A 21,038-nucleotide genomic window follows, 5' to 3' on the forward strand; every position below is an offset into this window, starting at 1 on the left:
AAATAACAAAAACAATAGTGCTTCAGATAAGTCATAGAAGGCATGGAGCTCATGAGCAATTGTAAATGAAACTGCATCTCTGAAAGAAGGAGAAGCAAAGGGGCAATTTGCTGAACAGTAGCCATCAAAATAAAACCAAGCAGCAGTCAGAAATTATATTGTAAGGTAAAACTGTGTTTCTGGCAGAGTTCTGTCATGGAGATTACCTAGGACAGCCTTCACAAGTTGAACAAGGCTTTTCCTGATTCTTAGTATAAGGTTGAGTAGCGCACCATTCCTTGTGGGATCTTCCACTGCCTGTGTCAGGAAGGGATCATCAAAGCTTGCCAGGAACCTCCTGGACTGTCTGTACTTTGCTGTGTTGCCTCTCCAGCAGCTGTCAGGGTAGTTAAAGTCCCTCACAAGAGGGAAGAACCAGGACCTGTGATATTGAGGCTGCTTTGAGCATCATGCATTGTGGCATCACAGTGGTGTTGGAATTAGGAGGCCTGTGCAGGACACCCACCTCGGTCCCTAATGGGATGGGGGAATAGAAAAAGCTGCTTGGCCTGAAGGAGGCACAGCTTCCCTCACCATCAGACTACCCAGGGACAGTGTGACACAGAGAGCACCACTGTGGGCACACAGCCCCTCAGCCAGGGACAATACTTGAGTGAGTGACATCCCAGCTGCCCCTGGCCCAGCAGGCCAAGGACAAGGGCACAGCAGGGCATCCTGAGGCTGATGTGCAGGTGGGATGCTGGCAGAAGGCTTGGCAGGTCAGGGAATGCCCTGTCAGAGGCCTCAGACTTGGTGAGGCTGAGGCAGACAGGTCAGTGTGTTCTCCCCCTTCCTACCCGCCCCGTGGGCCTGGGGACATGGGGACAGTGGGCTCAGATGGGGCTGTCCTCACAGGGCAGGTGGCAGCTGTCAACATTGGCTACCATGATGACTGATGCTGAGCAGCTCAGGAGGGCCAAGCTGCATGTGGAGAAGGCCATTAAGGTGAGGGGTCTGATTTCACACCGCCCTGAAACGCCACGCGCTTGCATTTTTGCAGCTGTGGCTCAGGAGAGCTGAGCTGGAGCACCGGGGTGGGGCAGGCTGAGCTCGCTGCTCTCTCTGCAGGAGAAGAAGATCTTCGCAGTGCAGGGCCCTTACCCCGTCATCCGCCGCCTGCTGCGGGCCCGGGGCTGGGTGGAGAGGAAGCTCCCCTGCAATGGCAAACAGCTGAAGCAGGAGGCTGGCAACCAAAAGAAACGGCAGGTGGAGAAGAGGGCAAGCGGTGGTGGTGAGCTGGGGGAGGCAGTGCTGAACCCACGTGGTGGGGCACAGCCTTCCCTGGGCACCACAGAACCCCTGCACCATCCACAGCCACACAATAAGAGGAGCAAGGCAGAAGGGGAAGATGAAGACAAGAAGGAAGAAAAAGAGCAGTGCAGTGAGGACTCTGATGACATCCATGACCTCATGGTTAGCTGAGAGGGCTAGGGCTGAGCTCTGCCACAGCTTCCCACGCCCTTCCCCTGGGACCCTCAGGGGCAGGGCACAGCCTGGAGCAAGGGACTGGGGCAGGATGGGGGCTCTCTGTCTCACCCCGGCCCACTCCCTCCCGCAGTCCTTCCTGGTGCAGGACCAGGTGCCAAACTTCCTCTGGACCATCTGCCTTAACACCATTGACCAGGAGCTGCTGCAGAGGATTGAGGTGGTGAACCGCTATCCCCGGCTTCACGCCCTTTGCACCAAGGTGGGAGCATGGAGGCCTCGGGGAGGGGGGCACAAGAGGTGGGGGTGTCCAGCAGGGGCTGACAAGCTTCTCGAAACAGGAGGGGCTGTGCCAAAGCCTGCAAAACTTGTCCTGGTTTGAGCAAGTCGACCTCAACACCTTTTTCCCCCGGTGCTACCGGCTGGGGATCATGGAGGAGCAGGAAGCTTTCATCGGTGAGCCTGGGGCTGTTGTCTCCTGTCGTCCCTCAATGCTCCAGACTTCCCATGTCCTGTGCAGGACTGGCTAGGGATGATGCCTCCCTCTTGCAGAGGATTTCTGCCTGACGGCAGCTCGCAACCTGCTCAAACTGGCTGTGGAGAAGGTAGGGGACAGGCTGGTGGGGACAGACCAGCCCCCAAAATCCAACAAGGTGCCAGGTGAGTGCGTGGAGCTGGGTCCGGTGGAGGGGGGGAATGAAATGGGGAGTTCAGGGTTAGGGGCATGTCTGAGGGTTCAGCTTGGAAGCTGACCCTCTGCTCATGGCTGTGGCTTGGGATCCCTTACTCCCTCCCCTGCCCTAGCTCCAAAGGCACCTCTCCCACAGGGAGGCTCAGTGCTTTGGCCCCAAGGCTGGCATGGGAGTCACGTCTCTCACTCCATCCCATCCACGGCATGGCCAGGCTCCCCCCTGTACCCCCACCTGGTGGAGGAGGCCTTGGAGGTCTGTGAGCAGCACCTTGGCGTCCTGGGGCACCAGGACATCGACAGGGAGACCCCGTCGCCCTGCCGGACGTGCATCGCCTGGGACCACTTCCTGCAGGAATACTACCATGTGGCACAGTGAGTGCTGAGGGAGACAGGGGTAGGGGGAAATGGTGGCAGGGTCGGTGCTGAGCCTCCTCTGTCCCCCCACAGTGAGGGGGCCAGGCTGGTGCTGAGCAAGGAGCAGCGGGAGCAGTGCCAGGGCGTGCTGCAGCGCCTGGGGGAGCAGCTGCCGCAGCTCGGCATGGAGGGCAACCTCAATGTCTGGATTCTCAAGCCCAGCACCAAATCCCGTGGCAGGGGTAAGGCTGGGGGAAGCATGGGGCACACACATCCCCACGGAGAAGAGATCCCACCATCACTGTGTTGCCCAGGCATCGTCTGCGCGACACGGCTGGAGGAGGTGCTGGAGCTGTCGCGGAGCTGCACGGCCCCCACGGCGCGGGTGTGCGAGTGGGTGGTGCAGAAGTATGTGGAGCAGCCGCTGACCATCTTCAACACCAAATTCGACATCCGGCAATGGTTCGTGGTGACTGACTGGAAGCCACTGACTGTCTGGTTCTACCGAGACTGCTACCTGCGCTTCTGCTCCCAGCCCTTCTCCCTGCGCCGCTTGGAGCCGTGAGTGCCCCCCCACCCCCCCTTGGCTTGCACTGCCCAGCCCCCCGGAACCCCCTGACCCAGCCTGCTCTCCCTGCCCCAGCGCCAGGCACCTCTGCAACGTCTCCATCCAGAAGCGGTACAAAACATCACAGCCGGATCCCCGCGTGCCCCTCGACAAGATCTGGTCCAACAAGCAATTCCAGGCCTACCTGGCACGGCTGGGGAGGGCAGACGCTTGGCACCAGGTGATGGTGCCTGGCATGAAGGCGGCGATCCTGAACGCCCTGCGCTGCACCCAGGACCAGGTGGGCTCCCGCAAAGGCAGCTTTGAGCTCTTCGGGGCTGACTTTCTCATTGGGGAGGACTGCCAGCCTTGGCTGCTGGAGATCAACTCCTGCCCCACCATGAGCCCTTCCTCGGTGGTGACCCGCTGGCTCTGCGCCAATGTCCAGCGGGACACTCTGCGCCTCGTGCTCGACCACAAGGACAACCCCTCCTGTCCCATTGGTGCCTTTGAGCTCCTCTACAAGGAGGTAGGCTGGGGACTGGGGGCAGCCACACCCCAGACACCCCGAACCCCCACTCCCCCTCGTGTCTTCCTGCAGGCAGCCGTGCCCACATGTCTGCATGTAGGGCTGAAGCTGATGGTCGAAGGCTGTTCCCTGAAGAAGCCCCGGCCGGCTCGATCCCAGGACAAACCCCCTGCACCCTCAGGAGACAGAGCCACAGAGGTCCCCCGGTCCAGAGCGGCACCGGAAAAGCTGTCTCCTCTGGGGCCGCAGAGCAGCTGCTGCCTGCCCAGGTCTGACCTTCCAGCACTGCCACAGCCCCCGGACTGCTCTGCTGGGAGCCAGGAATTGCCATGGTTTCTTCACCTAGTTGGGCAGCCCGAGGAAGCTCAGCACCTGCTCAGCAGCTGTCCCATGGATAGAGTGCCTGGACCATCGACCCAGGGAGCCCCCAGGAGCCCCTGGCAACCCCCAGGCTACTCTGCTGGAGACCAGGAGCTGCCATGGCTCCTTCACCTGGTGGTCGGGCAACCCGAGGAAGCTCAGCCCCAGGAAGATCAACCCCAGGCAGCTTTGCCGCCGATCACTAGCTGTCCTCTGGTGCCTCTGCCACTGCCCCGGGCACCCACCAGGAGTCCCTGGCGACCTCCGGGCAGTTCTGATGGGACCCAGGAGCTGCCATGGCTCCTTCACCTGGTTGGGCAACTCGAGGATGCTCAGCCTCAGGAAGCTCACACCCAGGAAGCGCAGCCCAAGGCAACTCCGCCCTCGATCACTAGCCGTCTCCTGGATAAATTGCCACCGCTCCAGGGAGCGCGCAGGAGTTCCCGGCGACCCCCGGGATGTTCTGCCGGGAGCCAGGGATTACCACAGCTGAGTCAGCCGGGTGGGCAGCCCCGGGCTGCTTGGTCCTACGCAGTTCTGCCCCCGATCAATGCCCGTCCCCCGGTGAGGGGACCTGTGCCACAACCCCGGGGAGCACCCTGGCGACCCGCGGGCTGTGCACCGGCTCCTGCAGGACCTCCAGCCAGGCCAGCGCGCCTGCCTGCGCTGTAACAGAGCACCGGGACCCCGGCCCCTGCCTGGGACTGAAGAAGCCCACGTCAGCTCCCAAGAGGATGCAGAAGACCAGGGCCACGCGAACGAGACCCCATTGCTGCGCCGCAGTACCCACCTCTACCTGCACGCCTGCTTTAACAGACTTTTGTGAGAAGAAGCCTGGCTTGGATCTTCTGTATGTGGGAGATGTGGACACAGCTGGGGATGAGGCTGGAGGCAGGCACTGGGGCTGCCGGGGAGGCTCCTCTACTGGGATACAGAGGAGGCAGGAAAAGCTGCCTCCCTCCACTCCTGCCTGCCTGTGGTCGCCCCTGCCGGACAGAGCTGTGGCAGTGGTGACACTGCTGCACCCCGGCACAGGTCAGGCACAGGGTGCTGGTAGGGCTGGTGCCTCCTGCAATGCCAGGGGGATGGCAGGAGGAATCCCATCCTGTGTGTGTGCCAAGAAAAAAAGTGGGTGCTTGAGCCTGGCAGCAGATGGGGATTAATGGGCTGGCAAAGGGGAGTCAGGTGGCCACAGGGGTCCCCTGTAGGCATTAGGGCTCCTGGGGCTGCTTGGATGTGCAGGAAAGGAGGTGGGGGGGAATGCAAAGGGGGCCCTGGGACAGCACCAGCTCCTGCAGGTTCCTTTTATGACAAGGTAACCCATCTTGTTACAGAATCACAGAATGGGTCAGCTTGGAAGGGACCACAGTGGGTCATCTGGTCCCACCTCCCTGCTCAAGCAAGGTCATCCCAGAGCACATGGCACAAGATTGTGTCCAGACAGTTCTTGAATATCTCCAGAGAGGGACACTCCTTAGTCTGTCTGGGGGATCTGTTCCAGTGGAGTGAGTTCTTCCTCACAGGTGGAACTAGAACTGCCAGGGCAGCTCCACTGCTGGCAGAGAGCAGAGAGGACCCCATGGCTCCCCAGTGCTTGTGCCCTCCAGGCACCAGACCTGTGCCTGCTCCTGTTGCCTGAGGATGGCCGGGCCAGGCCCCTCCTGCCCCTCTCTGGGCTGGGCAGATGTGACCAGTGCATGATACATCAGCTGCAGAAAAAGACTGGTGTTTCTGGCAGAGTTCTGACAGAGATTAGCTGGGAGAGTTCTCTGCTGTTAGAGCCAGTTCCTGAGGCCTCCTCTCTGCAAGAACCACAAGGTTCTCCTCACTGGGGAACTCCTGCTGCATTAAGGTACAGACCATTTTCTGCTGGCTGCGTTCATCAGGGCCACTGTGAGCAGGTGGAAGAGAGCCCAAATGCAAAGGGAAGGAGCAAACCTGGCCAGCAGCAAGGGCCATCTCCTGCGTCAGTTTGGATCATGTACCCATAGGCTTGTTGGTGAGTAGCCCCTGAAAAATTAGTTTGGCAGAGCAAGTACTGAGGGGGGACCATCCTCTGTTCCCATAGGAAATCCTTATGGGCATCATCCTTGTGCCTTCTCATCCCAGCCAGAACGGGCTGCAGACTCTCCCAGTTTTCACATGTTCCAAAAAAAGAAATGGTGTTTTGATGTCTACCACTCAATCTCAAAATCCAGTGCTCAGAAAACTTTTTTGCATGACTGGTCAACTCATTCAGGTGCCAGTGGCCCTGAGGCAGAAATCAGAGCAAAGAGAGGGGCTTGGCTGGAGCCAGGAAGAATCTTCCAAGACTCTCCTCGGGGGTGGCCATCAGGATGTATTTAGAGACTCCCCCTTGTACATCAGAAGTGGAATAGGAGAGTCTCTTGTAAGAAGCAATGACAGCAGCATAGGAAGATTTTAGGGATCTGAGAGCAGGTGTCACAAGGAGAGTCAAAGGAAGAAGCTCCAGAATTTAAAATGACATCAGCAGAAAGAAGAGTATTGAACAAAGAGCTGGCAGCAAGCTGTGAGAGAGGGAAAGAGACTGTGCTAATGGACTGGTTATGGAAAAGCTCAGTTATCATTTGGAGAATGGTTTTAAAGGGGGCCAAGGGATAGTCAGAGAGAGAGAGACCTTGGTAAGAGAGAGGAAAGCTCCACTCTCCCAAGTGAGAGAGCCTTCTAGGAAGCTGAATCAGTTGTGTGTCAGAAAATGTACCTAGAACAAGGAAATTTGCAGGTAGGAGTTCAAACAGATTATTACTGTGACTCAGTCTCTTGAGCTGGGTAACACAAGCAAAAAATAAAGCAAACAGGAAAACCAGTGCAGAAAAGTTAAGCAGACAGAGAGCAGCAACAAAAAAAGGAAAGGAAAGATGAACTCTGCATGTGTACACAACCTAAGGCCAGAGGAGTTGTATGCTAGTACTGGTTCACAATCAGGCTGTCATCTAACCTTAGTCACACTTTGCGATTTGCCTTTGAAGTTCAAACACTTGGGAAGCCTTCAAGGATTGTTTCAAACTAACACAAGTGCCTCAGGCTGGCTGCTCTTGCCACCTCAGAGTGCTTCATGTCCTGCTGGATTCATGCACACACCTAATTCCCTATTTCATCTGTGCCCCTACCCAGGCAGCCCTCACATATCTACCTGATATGCAAACATGCACAATGAGTCCCTTTGTGTGCTTCCTTGTTCCCAAGACTTCCCTAAGCCTCCCTGGAGTTTCCCCAGCTTGCCTCTGCTATGGCTGTTCAAGAAGGAAGATGTGATCACAGTTACCTCATGCTAAGCAAACAGGACATCAAAATCATCACTTTGATACCACAACAGCTCCAGTAAAAGCCACAAAATAACACACATATGATAAAAATTCCTCTCCCTTCTGTCCTCAGATTAATCTTACAGGTGTCCCACATCCAGTACATGTATTTTTCCCAATTTATCATATATTTCACTAAATATGTATTTATGACTGAAATACAAGAACCTGCTTTTTCCTCCCCATTTAAACACATTTACTATTCAGCTGGGTTTTTCTGAAAGGCAACTTGCAACACAAATATTGTTCTAGTCCCAGTAATCTGTGCTCATATGATAATGCAAAACAGACAAAAAAATTCCACAAAGTGGAATTCTTGGGCTGTTGTGGAGCTAATAAATACATTTACAGCTTAGAACCTTTGAATGGCTCCTGAATAACGCAGCTTTATCAATTCAAATCCCAGGAAATTTAGTTTAGCATTACTACTGCCACAAATCTCTTGCCATAGCTCCAAGGAATATGTCATTATAATAACAAATCAGGGAAGAGTTTCAGCAAGAGGAATTGTATTGACTTTAATGGACTGGAGGAAGGAGGATTTCCTCATCCCTAAATAAAGGCTTCACTTCCTACCCCCAAAATTAACTTGACTGGGGAAAGGCTAAATCATGGTGCGGTGGCATTATAAGCCCTGGAGACACCTTGGAAGAAAGCAGGGTGGGGGGGAAGTAAAATAAAGTAGCAGAGTATTTGCTGAGTGTGATCTTACAGAAGGATGGGGTGAGTAAATCCTCTCCTACTACCAGCAGTGCCTGTACAACCCGGCAACTCTTCTCCTGTGGCACAGGGATTGTGGGGAAATCAAACACTCTGGAGCTGCTACACCTGCTTACAGGAGAAACAGAGCCCAGGGACCCCCAAAGGCAGAAAAGCTGTAGAAGCACAGAAAGCAGTCTATAAAAACAGGAATCTGTTAGTTTTGTGCAATGCAGCTCCTACCTGGTGACTAGAGATGCCAGAAGAAGCCTGGCACATCACAGAGAATTGCTGTTGTGCTGTGCAACCATTACACAGGACCAACAGAAACATTCATGTGAGCCAGAAGTAGCTTCAAATTGCCTATTAATTCTGGATGCCTGTCAGCAGTTGTTATCTGATGGGCCAGCGTGAGCTGGCATCTTCTACAGAGGAAAAAAGAAATCAAATATAACCATTACTTAAAAGAAATAGTTAAAGAGTCATTTCATCATGACTTTCATCCCCTTGTGCCTTTTAGCCCCCCTTCACAATGCCTGATTCCTCCTGGGAGCACTCCCCTCTCAGCTTGCTGGAGCTGCTTGGCCCTGTTCTCCCCACACCATTTTCCCTATCCCAGCCCAGGGGGTCACACCTAAAGGTTCAGGGCCCCCCTCCCAGCTGGCTTGGCTTGAGCTGCCTGTGAATTGCCAAGAGCTGGGGGTATCCCCTCCCAGCCTGAACATTCAATGCATTCTCCTTGTCACTGTGTGACTCTGAAAGCTTTAAAGCTTTCCTGGGTGAACAGATTTTAATTTATTGGTAAACAAGGAATATTCCCCTTCTGGCAGTCAAACCTCTGTGTACTGACAGGCACCATCCGCATTTGAAACACTGATTTGCATCTCTTTATAAGTGAGTTTGCTGAGGCCAGGCTTGTGCAGTGTGCTTTCAGTGTGAGAGGAAGCTTTACCTGAATATAAAAATATTCAGGGAAAATGAATTTCAGAGATTCATGTTGCTCTGCTTACAGAAACCAATTTTAATGTGACCCTTCAGCAGTCACAGCAAGATCTGAAAAATGCTGAAATATGGTCCTTTTAAATAAATTTTTCATGGAGTATGTAATCAAAACATAAATTGACCATTTTCTGTCAGGCTCAAGATAGGGTTATAAATAAAAAAACCAAAACCAAACCCAAAAAAACCAAAACCAAACCCAAAAAAGAGAAAAAGAAACTTCATCTTTAACATCTCTGTTCTAACAGACTTTCGAGACTTACCATCAATAGTTTTCACTAAAATGAATAACAGCAAATCTGTGGGCTTTGGGCAGTTCTGTTTCCTTGACTATTTGCATGCTTATCCAGTCAGGGAAGACAAACAATTGCTCATGACAGGTCTGACCCATCACCACCAAATGCCTCAGCTGCAAGGCTGAATGTTAACTACTGTCTGTTTACAGGGAATGCTTGCAGCAGTCTCAGGGGCTTGGAGAGGTTGGATCACTCCAAATGGTGACAGAACCATCGGCAGAAGACTGGGTTTGGTGTAAATCCCCACTGATGAGCTCTTTTTGCTTTGGTCCTGGTGCTGACTGGGGAGCCTTGGGGTGCCATTACACATGTGCTGGGAGTGGGGTAAAGCAAGATCCTAGATTTAAAATCCTGCCTGAACCTTCAGAAGAGTTTTCTGAGATGTCATAAACACCATTCAACCCCACATGCCTCCCAGTTCATTTATCTCACACTCTGTACCTTGGGGCCTGGCTTGGTACCATGGAAAACACACCTGAGAGACTCTCCACAGCCCTGTCTTCAGTTTATCTTCAGCCACTGACATTTGCAGTCTGAAACTCAACTGCAGCAAGAAACTGTACTAAAGAGGGTCCTGAGTCCAGTTCTGGTATGGAGCTCGTGATCCAACGTGGGAGTCTTGTGTTAAAAAGGCACTAGAAAAAACCACAACTATGTAGGTCAAGCTTTAGTATCACATCTCATCACCTGCCTCTCCTTCATGCTTTGAAGGGCTGCCCATTCCCTCCCTGCACCTCCCTTCCTCCTAATCAGGGGCACTGCAAAGGCCTCCTAAAAAAGAGTGGAAGAAGGAGAAGGAAGGATGGCACCCTGGCAAGCACCATCATGGCACAGCAATGCAAAAAAACCGTTCTCCTTTCTTTAGTAGTAAAAAGATGCCTTGTAATTCCTTGTAAAAGGCGTACACTACAGCAGCTGAGACATCAGTACTATTTCACTGTGTTCTCTGCCCAGGGTCCTGACAACATTCAGAAATTTGCCTGGAAGCAATAAACTACGCCAAAAAAATTACAGCACAAGTGAAACGCACAATTGAAAGTCACATCCAACCAGGCAAGACACGGTGCCACAGTGCTGGGGGATATTTTAGGCTATTTAATCCTTCAAATACATGCCACATATCTACCTGCAAGCCTTCAGCAGGCAGCTTTGCTTCAGTGAGGGGTTCACTCCAAAGAAAAGCAAATTTTGGCACCTTCCTTCCACTGGAGCATCTAATAACATCAAGTTAAATAATTATTTAATACTAATAATTGCAATACAACGCAAATAATTGGATCCCTAACAATCCTGTTTTGGGGAGGCTGGAACAGCAAGTATCTCCCCCGTCCATAAAGCTGAATGAACTTGGTGAGGAAATCACCTGTGTTTGAGGTCTGCTCCTGGGGGCTGGGAGCACAGTGCTGGCAACGGCACAGGGGGCAAAAGGGACAGTTTGCCCACATGCCATGAATAAAAGTCACTGTCAGGGGAGAGATCCCTCCACAAGGCTTTTCCCTTGGCTGAGCAAGAGGGACCCAGCATTTTGCATGCTCTATTTTCTTTCCAGCCCAGAGCAGGACTTGGGGCACAGACATCAATCTGAGCTGCTTTTTGCCTTCCTTGCAAATATTTATCTGCTACATTTTCCTTCTGCCAGGCAGCTGACAGGAGAGAGGTCCTGGTGCAGAGCACAGGCCAGGACAGAATGTTGCATTCCTCCAGTGCAGCAGCGGTGCAGGGCCGACCCTCGGCACTTCCCGGCTGGCGAGGGCTCGGGGGACACGCATCCACCTCTGCCCCCACCCACCACCCGCAGGCTGCTCACGCGAATGGAGTGGAGGAAGATTTTTCTCCCCATTTCTGGCCACTGCTTCAGGATTTTCGCAGCAATGTTTCCTTCCGATCTCTGCTGCCCTCTGGTGATGCGTAGTCGAGGCAGATAGGAGAACCTTTCTGAGGAGCCAAATGGTCAGGTTTTGCAGCAAAATCTCACTCACCCTCATTAAAACCCCAACATAAGCACAGCTGGTTTGAGTCTTCTTTGTCCCCAACAAAGACCCTAAAGTCACTCGGTGAAGGCTTTCTTGTCTAATAGCACCACGGGGAATTCACTGAGAAGTTAATTCATCCTTATTACCTCACATCAGGTAAATACTGGTTTAATCAATTTACAGAATTCAGTATTAATTCAAAAATTAAAAAAGATAGGATGAGGGTTAAAGACACTTGAATTTCTCTCTGCTTTAGGAGTCATTCTGACAAACTTAGCCCTGCCCCAACACTGCTGCTTACAGCCCCACATTTAGATCAGGCATCTATTTCCCATTAACAATTATGGGAAGGGGCTAACTCTCACAGGGTCTTGCCCAGACCCTGTGCAGGGCTCTGGGGAAAAACGCAGGGGAGGATATTCTCTAATCCCTGCCTGATGTGCTTTCCAAATAAGTTAAGACAAAAGCTGCCTTTCTTTCAGAGATAAAGCTGTGAAAAGCAAGAAGGGATGGACTCAGACTGGTACATATTCCAACAGGCTTCATTTTCTCCCAAGCTCCGCTGTTCCCATCACCTGCTGCAAAACATATTTAAACTATGCACAGACTGCTCTGCCTCTGCTGCATGCGCTGAGACCAGCTGAGAGGAGAGAAAAAAAACCATTAGGCAGGCTCCTGGCTGAAGAGGCAGACCTGCTTCGAGCCTGCTCCTCTGCTGCCTCTCAGCATCTCCATGGCTTAGCACTGCTCCGCCGGCCCCGGAGGGAAATGCTTCCCTAAAGCACCCACCAGAGAGCTGAAAATTGCCAGCAGGCTATTCCTATGCTGCTTCACTTGGTCACAGTAGGGAGGCAATGCAGCCCTGTAGATAACACACCGACCCAGAAATCCAGACCCTTGTTTCTCTGCTGCATCTCTAGGAACGGTCGCTCCATTCCTCGATGCTTGAATTTCCGCCTCTGCAAAGCGAGGGCATAATTTCCACTGTAAAGCAGCATGAGAGCTGTTGGTAACAAGATTTATGATTATTGAGAAGTTATTTAGTACAGCTTTTAGATCCTGCTCCATTGATTTTGCTTCACAGACTCCGTGGCTCCTGCCGCTATTACCGGTTAACTCACACCGGCCCTCCGGTACCTTCTGGCCGTGGTGTTTCTGGAGGAGGATCTTGGCATTTAGAGCTGCAGAGAGAGGAGCATCAGCCATGCTCACCAGGGGAGTTACAGTCTAAATTAGATCTTGAATATAACCTTGTTTCTTTCTTTTTGTGTTATCCCCTTGGAACAGGTGCTTGCGACAAGCATAAACCACAACCACCAGTGTCATATATAACTCATGTGATACTTAAGAGGGTGAAAAGCCCTGTGAAAAGTAAGAGGTCAATGTAGCTTCTAAAGTGGGTTATTTCTCATCAGTCCTGTTGCTTCTATGACTTGTGGCTAGTTCAACACCCCTTGTGAGCTCTGCTGCTCTGTGCTGTCCCACTCAGCGGTCCCAGGGAAGTGATGAGTTATGCAGGGGAGGGTTTCTCTGACTTGATGCATATTTTGATCCTTAATGGGTCATTTTAAACAACTGTGCTGCAGGGCAAAGAGAAGTGCCTTGTCCAGGTTATGGTGTTTGGGTTTAGGTGTGTTAATAGCAGGTAAATGCACCTTGTGCCTCCAAGACTCTTCTAGGTTACATTATTTGGATATCAACAAGCAATTTTCCCCTTCAGTAAAATCTATACCCTTTGGCTCAGTGGGATTAACAACCAATAATTAAAAAAAAATTAAAAAGCAAGCCAATGTGCCAGAAGCAGACTGCCTGAACATTCTTTGTGTATGGATGTGTCTGAGCACATGAGGGACAAGGGCCTGAGTCACTGCAGAGGAAGATCTCAGGAAGCCCATGTCAACATCATTCAGCAGCACCGGTGTTTTGTTTATGCAGTTGTCATTTGGCCACAGTCACAAAACCAAGACTCCCTTCAAGGAGCTGACCTGCCAATTTGTGGTTCAGTATGAAACAGCACAAACTCAGGGTCAGTGCTGCCTGTGCTTTGCCTCCCTGGTCCCCCATATCTGAATTAAACTGGGTAGGGTTGGGAGGCAGTGCTGCAGGATTCTCCATTTCCTCATCCTAGCAGAGTCAGCAAGTTACCCCCAAACTCATCATCCTATCCTACAGATACTTTTAAACTCAAATCAAAACCCAAACAGGAGGTCAGTACTCCAAGACGCAAAAGCCAGGTTTCCATTCAAACACTTGTTTTACCCCAAATCCCATTCAAAAAGCCACACTGGGCAGATGGTGTCTGCAGAAAGGAGACATTAAAATGCCTTCACCATGAGGGGAGTTTGTGGACATTGGAGCCTCTCTACAACACCACTGGGCCCTTTGCTGTTCAGGATGCAAATAATCATCACTGAACTGCACTGACAGATTCAGATTTTCATTTACTTGGAGAGAATGGTCAGTTCTTAATAAGGTAATTAAAGGTCCTCTTTAATAAACCAGTACAAGACATTTTATGTCTCCCGGCTAGTGCCCAATGTAACTGAAGTCCAGATAAACACACTGACAAAGAAACATCCATTTTATCTAATGTTTATTGACCAGCTTTTAAAAGCAGTAGGCTGCTGCAGGAATCCTCCTGAGAACTCCCTGCTGCTGTGCTGCTGGGGGCTGGCTCCACATTTTGGCTCGCTCCGCTGTGCCGGCATTCAGCGAGCGCCTTCAGTGAGAGATCGGAGCTTCTCCAGCTTTCCACCTTCTGCTTCCATCCCTTACTGCGACAGCGGCTAAGAGCTCAGTGTGAGCCAGCCTGCCTGGAAACGCACAGAAAGGCTCGGCTTATCGCCGCTGAAACACAGTGCTCTGCGCTCCTCATTAGGGTGCTGTGCTAATTAATATATCAGAGGGGCTGTCGGGAGCACACGCCGATTAGCTGCGAGCCCAGCAGAGAGGGGCTGGGGGGAAGTGTGGTGCTGGAGCTGGTTTCTTTATTTAACTCCAGATCTTTTTGCCTCCCTACAGCAGCAGCTTTCTGCCTGCACTTCTCTAACGCTCTCTGTCACAGCCCCAGGCATCACAACAACTTTGATTTCTTAAAGACAGACACAAACTATATTTGTACTGAATTATTTTTACCCATAGATATCACAGATGTGAAGACAGTACAAGAAGTGAGAGTGTCTTAAAACCAACCCGCCACACTCAGCCTCAACATGTCAAAACGCTTGTGAATAATCTGGAGATTTCAGGTCAACCAAAAGGCTGATAAATTATATCCATGAGGATCTCTTTCTGAATTTTTAGTGTAGCTGGATGGCAAAAGCACAGTGGCCTCTCTCCTGCTGTCATTTTTGCTGGAAAACAGTTTCTCGGTTTCTGCTATCTGCTGTCATCCTTCTTTTGACTTTGTTTTATCCCTCATGCCCTCTGCCTCATCACAACAACTGAAATCTATTTGGCCTGCCTTGTTTCACCTCTGTTCTGCATCCATCCTGCTCCCAGGCTGCACCTCATCCTGGCTTCCCCTTCTGTTTCCCGAACAGGCACCGTGCTGGTTTTCTCCTCCACTCTAAGTGGTGTTTCCGCTACATCACTTCCAGCTCTGTATGCTTTTCCCTCTTGCATCTGCCTCTTCCTCCCCATGGTTATCTTCTTTTTTTTGGCCCTCCTTTCACTAAAGCAGGCAATATTTCCACACTGGAGGAAGTGCTTAGTGCAGTCCTTGGGCACGGTTTTGAATTCCCATTGCTCACAGAGTCTCCTTCAGTTACCCAAAAGGGAGCTCAGCAGATAAGTTTTCAGCTGCCAGAGAGCAAAAGTCCTCAGGAGGATTCTCTATTTCTGTCAAGAGCTTCTCCATTGCTACAACCACATACCCAGATCATATATCGTAATATTTTTCCATGGGAAAAGACAAGTCAGCCAGAACCTTGTGACTTTCAAAAAGTGATCACTGATTATCTTGCAGCTGCAACCAGGAACGCCTCAAAGAAAGTTGTACTTCTGCATGCAGCCAGGGCACACACAAAGATTTCTTGTTGGCAGGATCTGCATTTGTGCTGCCAAAATGCAAATGCCCCTGTGGGCCAGCTGAGAGCACACCAGTAGCTGCAACCCTTTAAATAATCCAGACGGGTGAGTGACTGGTGTTGGCCACTTTGTATGCTGGGTTCACACCTGCAGGTCAGACCAGCAGGATGTAGCTGGAGTTTGTGTCAACAGCAGCCTACACACATTTAGCAGGGGCTGCTGGAGCACAGAAGGAAGCAGGTTTGACAATTGCCCGCATGCTGTATTTCTGAGAAGTCCAACACCACATACTGCATTTCCTTTGGGTAGTTTAAGAGCTCTGATCCTTACAGCTCCACAAAGCACTGGGAGGTGGGGAAGGGAAAGCACGGAGAACAACAAAACCACCCATCACTGCTTGTGCTGGTGCTACATCCATTTTGACCTGCAGCTCCTTTCTTCTGGCTCTGGATTTGACCATGCTCTGCAGACATGAGGGAGCACAATGCTCCAAGGCCAAAAAATCAGTACAGAGTGAAATTATCATGGCTTCCTGCTTCCAAGGAAGCTCAAGACTCCCACTTTTGTAGGGGTGGTGGCTCCCCAAGGTCTGTGATCTGCAGGGCCAGACCAGCTCCATCACAGGGCTCAAAGCTGGTTAGATTTGGTCCCTCCTGCTCTCACTTGTTGGCATTGCCAAGATCTGTCTCCACTTTGTGCCCAGCACGAGAGGACACAGAGTTCTGTGAGCTCAAGTGACCCCGCGTGCAGCAGGGTGCAGGTGAGAGGCTGGAGTGTGTGGCAGAGTGTGGCAAACCACACACAAGGACTTGGAAAGCCATGAGAGCGCAGTAACTTTAGCTGGAAATTGCAACACTCCCTTCCAGTGGAAGGGTGTGTGCCACGAGCATTTACCAGAGCTCTGGATCTCCACTTGTCTGCACTAACACCCGCTCCAGCCTGTGCTATGAAGTGAAAGTCACCACAGAGGAAGGTGCATCTTTCCAATCACCCCCATATGCCCCAGCTTCACCTCACTTTAGGGAAGGTGTGATCCCAAGGATGACAAGGATAACAGACATCTCGAAACTGCCTGGGTCAGATCTGGCTTTGTTTGCCCAACTACGTACCATGAAAAGGTACCAAGAAAATCTGTTCTCGAGATTGGCTGCAAACTGCCATATACATAATCTACATTTACACATGCATATAAAAGCTTAATATATATGTAAACTATATTTGCATACAAACATATGTTAAAGCCTTTTGTAGGGCTGAATGATCCCTACAGGCTGAGCTGCTTGAATTTCTCAGGGAAAGACTCAGGCTGCACTAGGGATGTTAAGCTTGAGATATTTATATGAAAAAAAATCTTATTTTCAATAGTTGAAATTCTTAAGGCCTTAATCAGGTTAGAGGGATTTAGAAGTTAGATCAATATCTCAGCATACAGAATATAGAGGGTTTTTTTCTAACTGCCTACAATAATGATTTTAAAAGGAAAGAAAATCATACCATTTCAGCTGACTTCTAGTCCACACAAGACACACTGGCAGCCGTGTGCCACCCTTCTGGTTTCCAAGAGCTCTGTGGCATTCCAAGGCATTACTGCAGAAAACAGATGTATTTTTATGGTAATCGTTTTAACACCTTTGACATTGTTTTGTAACTACCTTGGATCCCAATATGCTTCAGAAAGCTGCTGAGAGAGGTGAGGGCTGACGAGTCTAAATTTAAGGAGCAGGAAACCTGACTCACTGCTGGCACTGCCAGTGGCTCCCTGCAGGAGCGGGTAAATCACCCGGGGTGTCTGTGCAGCACCTCAGCCTCACCCAGGAGCCTTTCTCCCTTCAGCCACGTGCTTCAGGAGACATTTCCAGGGAGTGGGTGAGGATGAGAATGCTGGTGGCATCCGTGAATGTCTCCATCACCTGCTGCAGTGTGTCCTCACCCACGTTCCACACAAGGAAGTGTGATCTTTTGGTCAGCCTACGGGTGGCCAGGCTGACAAAAGATCAGCGTGACAATGTTGTGTGGGCAGGCCAAGCCTAAACTTCATGCTTTGCTTCAGGCAACTAGTTCCAAATAATAGTGAAAACTAACCCTTCAAACAAGCAAATAGGCCTTGCAACCATAATTAAAAACCTGGGGGTATTTTTAAGTTTCTGCTCCAAGTGTTCTACATTTCTAATGGTAAACTAGGAAAGGGGAGAGTATAGAGATACCTGGGTTTTGATAAAGAGTTGTATTTAATTTTCAGAGATCTAGATGTTTAGTAACCTCTGAATGGAAATATTTTGATGACCATTTTTAAAAGACCACGAGAAATCTAGAGGTGCCTTTCCTCTGCCTCTGCCCTCAGTTGGGACAATCCCTGGCTGCCTGGGGCCAGGAGAGTTGTGGAGCATCACTCTGCAAGCAGCCACAAGAGCCTCTGAGTCAATGTATGTCTCAGTGGCTGTGTTTGTGTTTGACAAATTCTCTTCTTATGAGACCCACATGTCATGGTGACCCTTTCCCATGCTACGAGCAATCATCAGAGAGGCCTTTCTGGAGGGAGGAAACTGTTGGTGAGTGAAGGATAACATCTGCAAGGTGCTGTTGCTGCTAAGATTTCTGCACTGTGACTTCTGCCACATCCAGAGCCAGGAGAGCTCCTTGGAGACAGACTCCTCCAAAGCCATCTGCTTGTGCATGTGATACCTCACACACCTCGGAGGGAACAAGCAGAAATCCACCACAGCTCCCCTGCCCCCCTGGCCAACAAGCCAGAGCCAATAAAGGCTAAGCCTAGCCAAGGAATTAAATATCATGCTGGAAGACCAAAGCCCTCACTCCCCTGAAACAGAAGGTAAATATCTCTAGTATTTACAGTACCAAAGTTATATTGGAGAACGCTCCCACAGAGACACTGGTTCAAAGGAAGTGTTGCTGGGGCTTTGGCTAGCACATGGATTTAGTCCCAGCTGCAAAGCCATGTCCTGAGGACAGGAGGGCCTGGGACAGTTAGGGTCACACAGCCCCCTGGCTGCCTGGCTGAGGAAGGAGCAGAGCATTACTAAGTGCTGGGGGGAAAATAAAAGAGAAGGATAAAAAGACTCAGACTCCATTTTGTCATTAATATAAAAAAATACAAATACTCAACCAACATTTTGTCCTTAGTACAACACGACCAGGTTATAATTTGCGGGTGCACCCCTGCTCCATCAATCCCACCACTCTCCTGCTGCCAAATCCTTGATATACTGGAACATCCCTGAGGCACAGGGCCTTGCCACCTCAGAACAGGGATTTCCTTGGGAACATCAGCTTTGCTCCAGAAACAGGGAGATGGCTGGTTTGGATTCACACTTCCTTGCTGTCAGGAAGCCAGGTCTGTCCCACGGCTTGGCTGAACATTGGACCTGGAAGCAGGAATGATCTGAGGCTGAAATGATGCTGCTGGTAACAGAGGAAAGCAACAATTTTTGTTGCTCAGTAGCTACATCTCCAGTCCTCTGCTACCCTGTTTTGCTGTTGCTCCAGGCCCTGTGATGGTTTAAACCCCTGTGGGCTACCATGGAGCTGCAGGCACTGAGCATCAGATCCGCATTTCCCAGGGTGCTCCTGACTCAGTCTCCGGATGCAGCACCAGGCAGACAGAAGCTGCCTTGCCCAGCACTGCAAGCTGCCTTCCCTAGGAGCTTTCTCCCAAACTACGCAATTCCTGAATCTCTTCAAATAATCAAACTTCAGGAGGAAAGTGAGAAAGAAATGCCTTGTGGGACTCAGTTTGTTTCTGGGGAAATCAAAGGCAGCAAGGCACCAACGAGACAAATCCCCTTCACATTAGCATGGAATTCTGCTCCGCACTCAGAGCCCTACCCACAGCACAGCTCATCCCTGGTGATTCACAGGAGCAGCTGAGGTTGTGCAGCCTGTCCCCTTGCTCCCCTTCACACAGAAAGCATCCTGCCCTCCCCAACACCTCAGCAGTTTCTTTCACCCCCTTACAATGTAGCTGAATGTTTTCAGCTGCCTGTTTCACTGCAGTCCTCCAAAATCCTCTGTCTGCAGATCTCGACAGCTCCATCCTCCTCTAGGGTAGGGGTTGCCTGCTGTTGCCAGCACTGTATCTGCACTTTCTGGATTTTGGCCTTGGAAGAAGCACAGGACAGTCTGAACCCATGGGAGTTCTTCCACCAAAAACTGGGAACAACAGCCTCAGACTCTTTTTGTATCCCCAGTTCCCCTTGCTGGAACAGCAAACAATCCCTTCTCCATCCTCTTTTGCCCTGGAATGCTGGCTGCAGGAGTAGGGCTGCAGGGGTGGTGGTAAAGTAGCCCAGCAGGGGAGGTCCTCAGGGCAGTCACCAGAACAGCATTCCCACCATTGCAGGCAGAGAAGGAAAGGGAAAGTACCTCTTTTCCTTCTGAGATAAAAAAAAGCCTTCCTAGATTTAGAGCTTCTTGACCCATTTCACTCCTTGGACCCACTCCAGAGCTTTCAGCGTCTCTTTAAGAGCTGCAGTCCAGCTCAACCCATCTCCAATATCCCTCATTTTTGATGGCTTCTAATCATGTCCCAGAAGCCAGTTCATCCTACATTGGATGGAAGGCCATGGATCCCTTGACATACACACACCCCCAGCCCCAGGCTCTGCCTTCCCCTTCTGCTAGTCAGCACATCTGGTCAGCAAAGGAGCCCTTTGGGCTTTCCTGTTTGGTATGAAAGCATTTGATTTGTGTCTCATTTTGCTGCAGAACTGAGTGTAGGTGATTTCTCATTGCCAACCACCCCCTCAGCCTTCCTGAGGGGATATTCCTGTCCCCTGAGCCTGCTCTGTGCAGTGAACCCTCAGACACCAGTAGCAGCCTGAACATTTGACATTAATAACATGATTTCCTGGGGATTGGAGAGGGAAGGTAACCCAGACCACCATATGAATAAACACAGCTCTGAAATGATGAATCAGAAAAACAGGCACTCATTAAATATGTCAGTTCTCACTGTAACAGCCTCCTTTAAATCAAAAAAGCAGCTCATAGAGATTATACCTAGCCTTCCTCTCCACCCATAGAGAGCCAAGGAGCCTACAAGTACTGACCAGGGCTGGATTCAGAGGAACTGAAGATTTAGTCTTAAAAGCTGCCCCTTTTATGATCTTCAGTTGTATTTTAGCCTACAGTATTTTGGCCCAGAGCTGTCTGACCTCCAAGACTTGCAGCAGTGTCTGAACCTAACCTCCCTTCACCAGACTGAACACGTGCCTTGGGCAGATGGAGATGCCGAGGGGACAGAAGCTGCAGCAAAAGCAGAAATGTTGCACTGCTTGAAAATCATTTAGCTTCCAATAACTCACCAAAAGCAGCCAGACTGCCACTGAAACCATTCATCTCCCTTGCTCTTCCAGAAGTATAGCAGTGAATAGCTGCATTTGATGTTTTTTAGTTGCTCCCAGCCTGAAAGCTCACTTTCTGAATTCCAGCCCAGAGAGAACTTCCACTGCTGAGCAACAAACCCTGAATTGGACAGTGAGACATGTGACTGCAATAGAAACAATGGCACTGCCTCGACTCAGAGGGGACAGGACCAGAGCTCATTAATACCTTCAAGGTGACAGTACATGAGAAGGCTGGAAATTATTCATAATTTTAACAGAGTTGGAGACAGACCATTCACTTACAGGTAGTAATGAAGGAAAATACCTGCACTTGGGGAAAGTTCTTGGCAGGAAAGCTGTAGAGAGCTCAGCAATGAGAGAAACTCATTGGAGAGAAAGATACTCTGCCTGGCTCAGGCACAATCCACA

At 50.6% G+C, this 21,038-nt stretch overlaps 1 protein-coding gene and 1 long non-coding RNA gene across 3 annotated transcripts in view; one reads left to right on the forward strand and one right to left on the reverse strand.

Annotated features, from left to right (window-relative positions):
• Positions 1-924: 924 nt before the first annotated feature.
• Positions 925-4,771, forward strand: LOC138108851 (tubulin tyrosine ligase 3-like). The gene is made up of 11 exons (XM_069012038.1): positions 925-984; positions 1,108-1,452; positions 1,598-1,726; positions 1,806-1,920; positions 2,017-2,117; positions 2,292-2,527; positions 2,603-2,751; positions 2,824-3,070; positions 3,153-3,585; positions 3,658-4,509; positions 4,580-4,771. Exons 1-11 carry the CDS (start codon positions 925-927, stop codon positions 4,769-4,771), a joined length of 2,859 nt encoding a protein of 952 aa, XP_068868139.1.
• An 8,917-nt stretch (positions 4,772-13,688) lies between these two features.
• LOC138107585 (uncharacterized) overlaps positions 13,689-21,038 on the reverse strand; it is a 30,453-nt gene continuing 23,103 nt past the window's right edge. The window contains exons 3-4 of one of the 2 annotated variants that reach the window (XR_011149626.1): positions 16,762-16,854; positions 13,689-14,051 (exon numbers count right to left, since the gene is read on the reverse strand). This is a non-coding gene — a long non-coding RNA (uncharacterized lncRNA). Of the gene's footprint in view, positions 15,612-16,761; positions 16,855-21,038 lie in introns of both variants that reach the window. The other variant, XR_011149625.1, reaches the window with a different exon arrangement.

Source organism: Aphelocoma coerulescens, chromosome 3 (assembly GCF_041296385.1).
Source record: "Aphelocoma coerulescens isolate FSJ_1873_10779 chromosome 3, UR_Acoe_1.0, whole genome shotgun sequence".
NCBI classification, from domain to species: domain Eukaryota; kingdom Metazoa; phylum Chordata; class Aves; order Passeriformes; family Corvidae; genus Aphelocoma; species Aphelocoma coerulescens.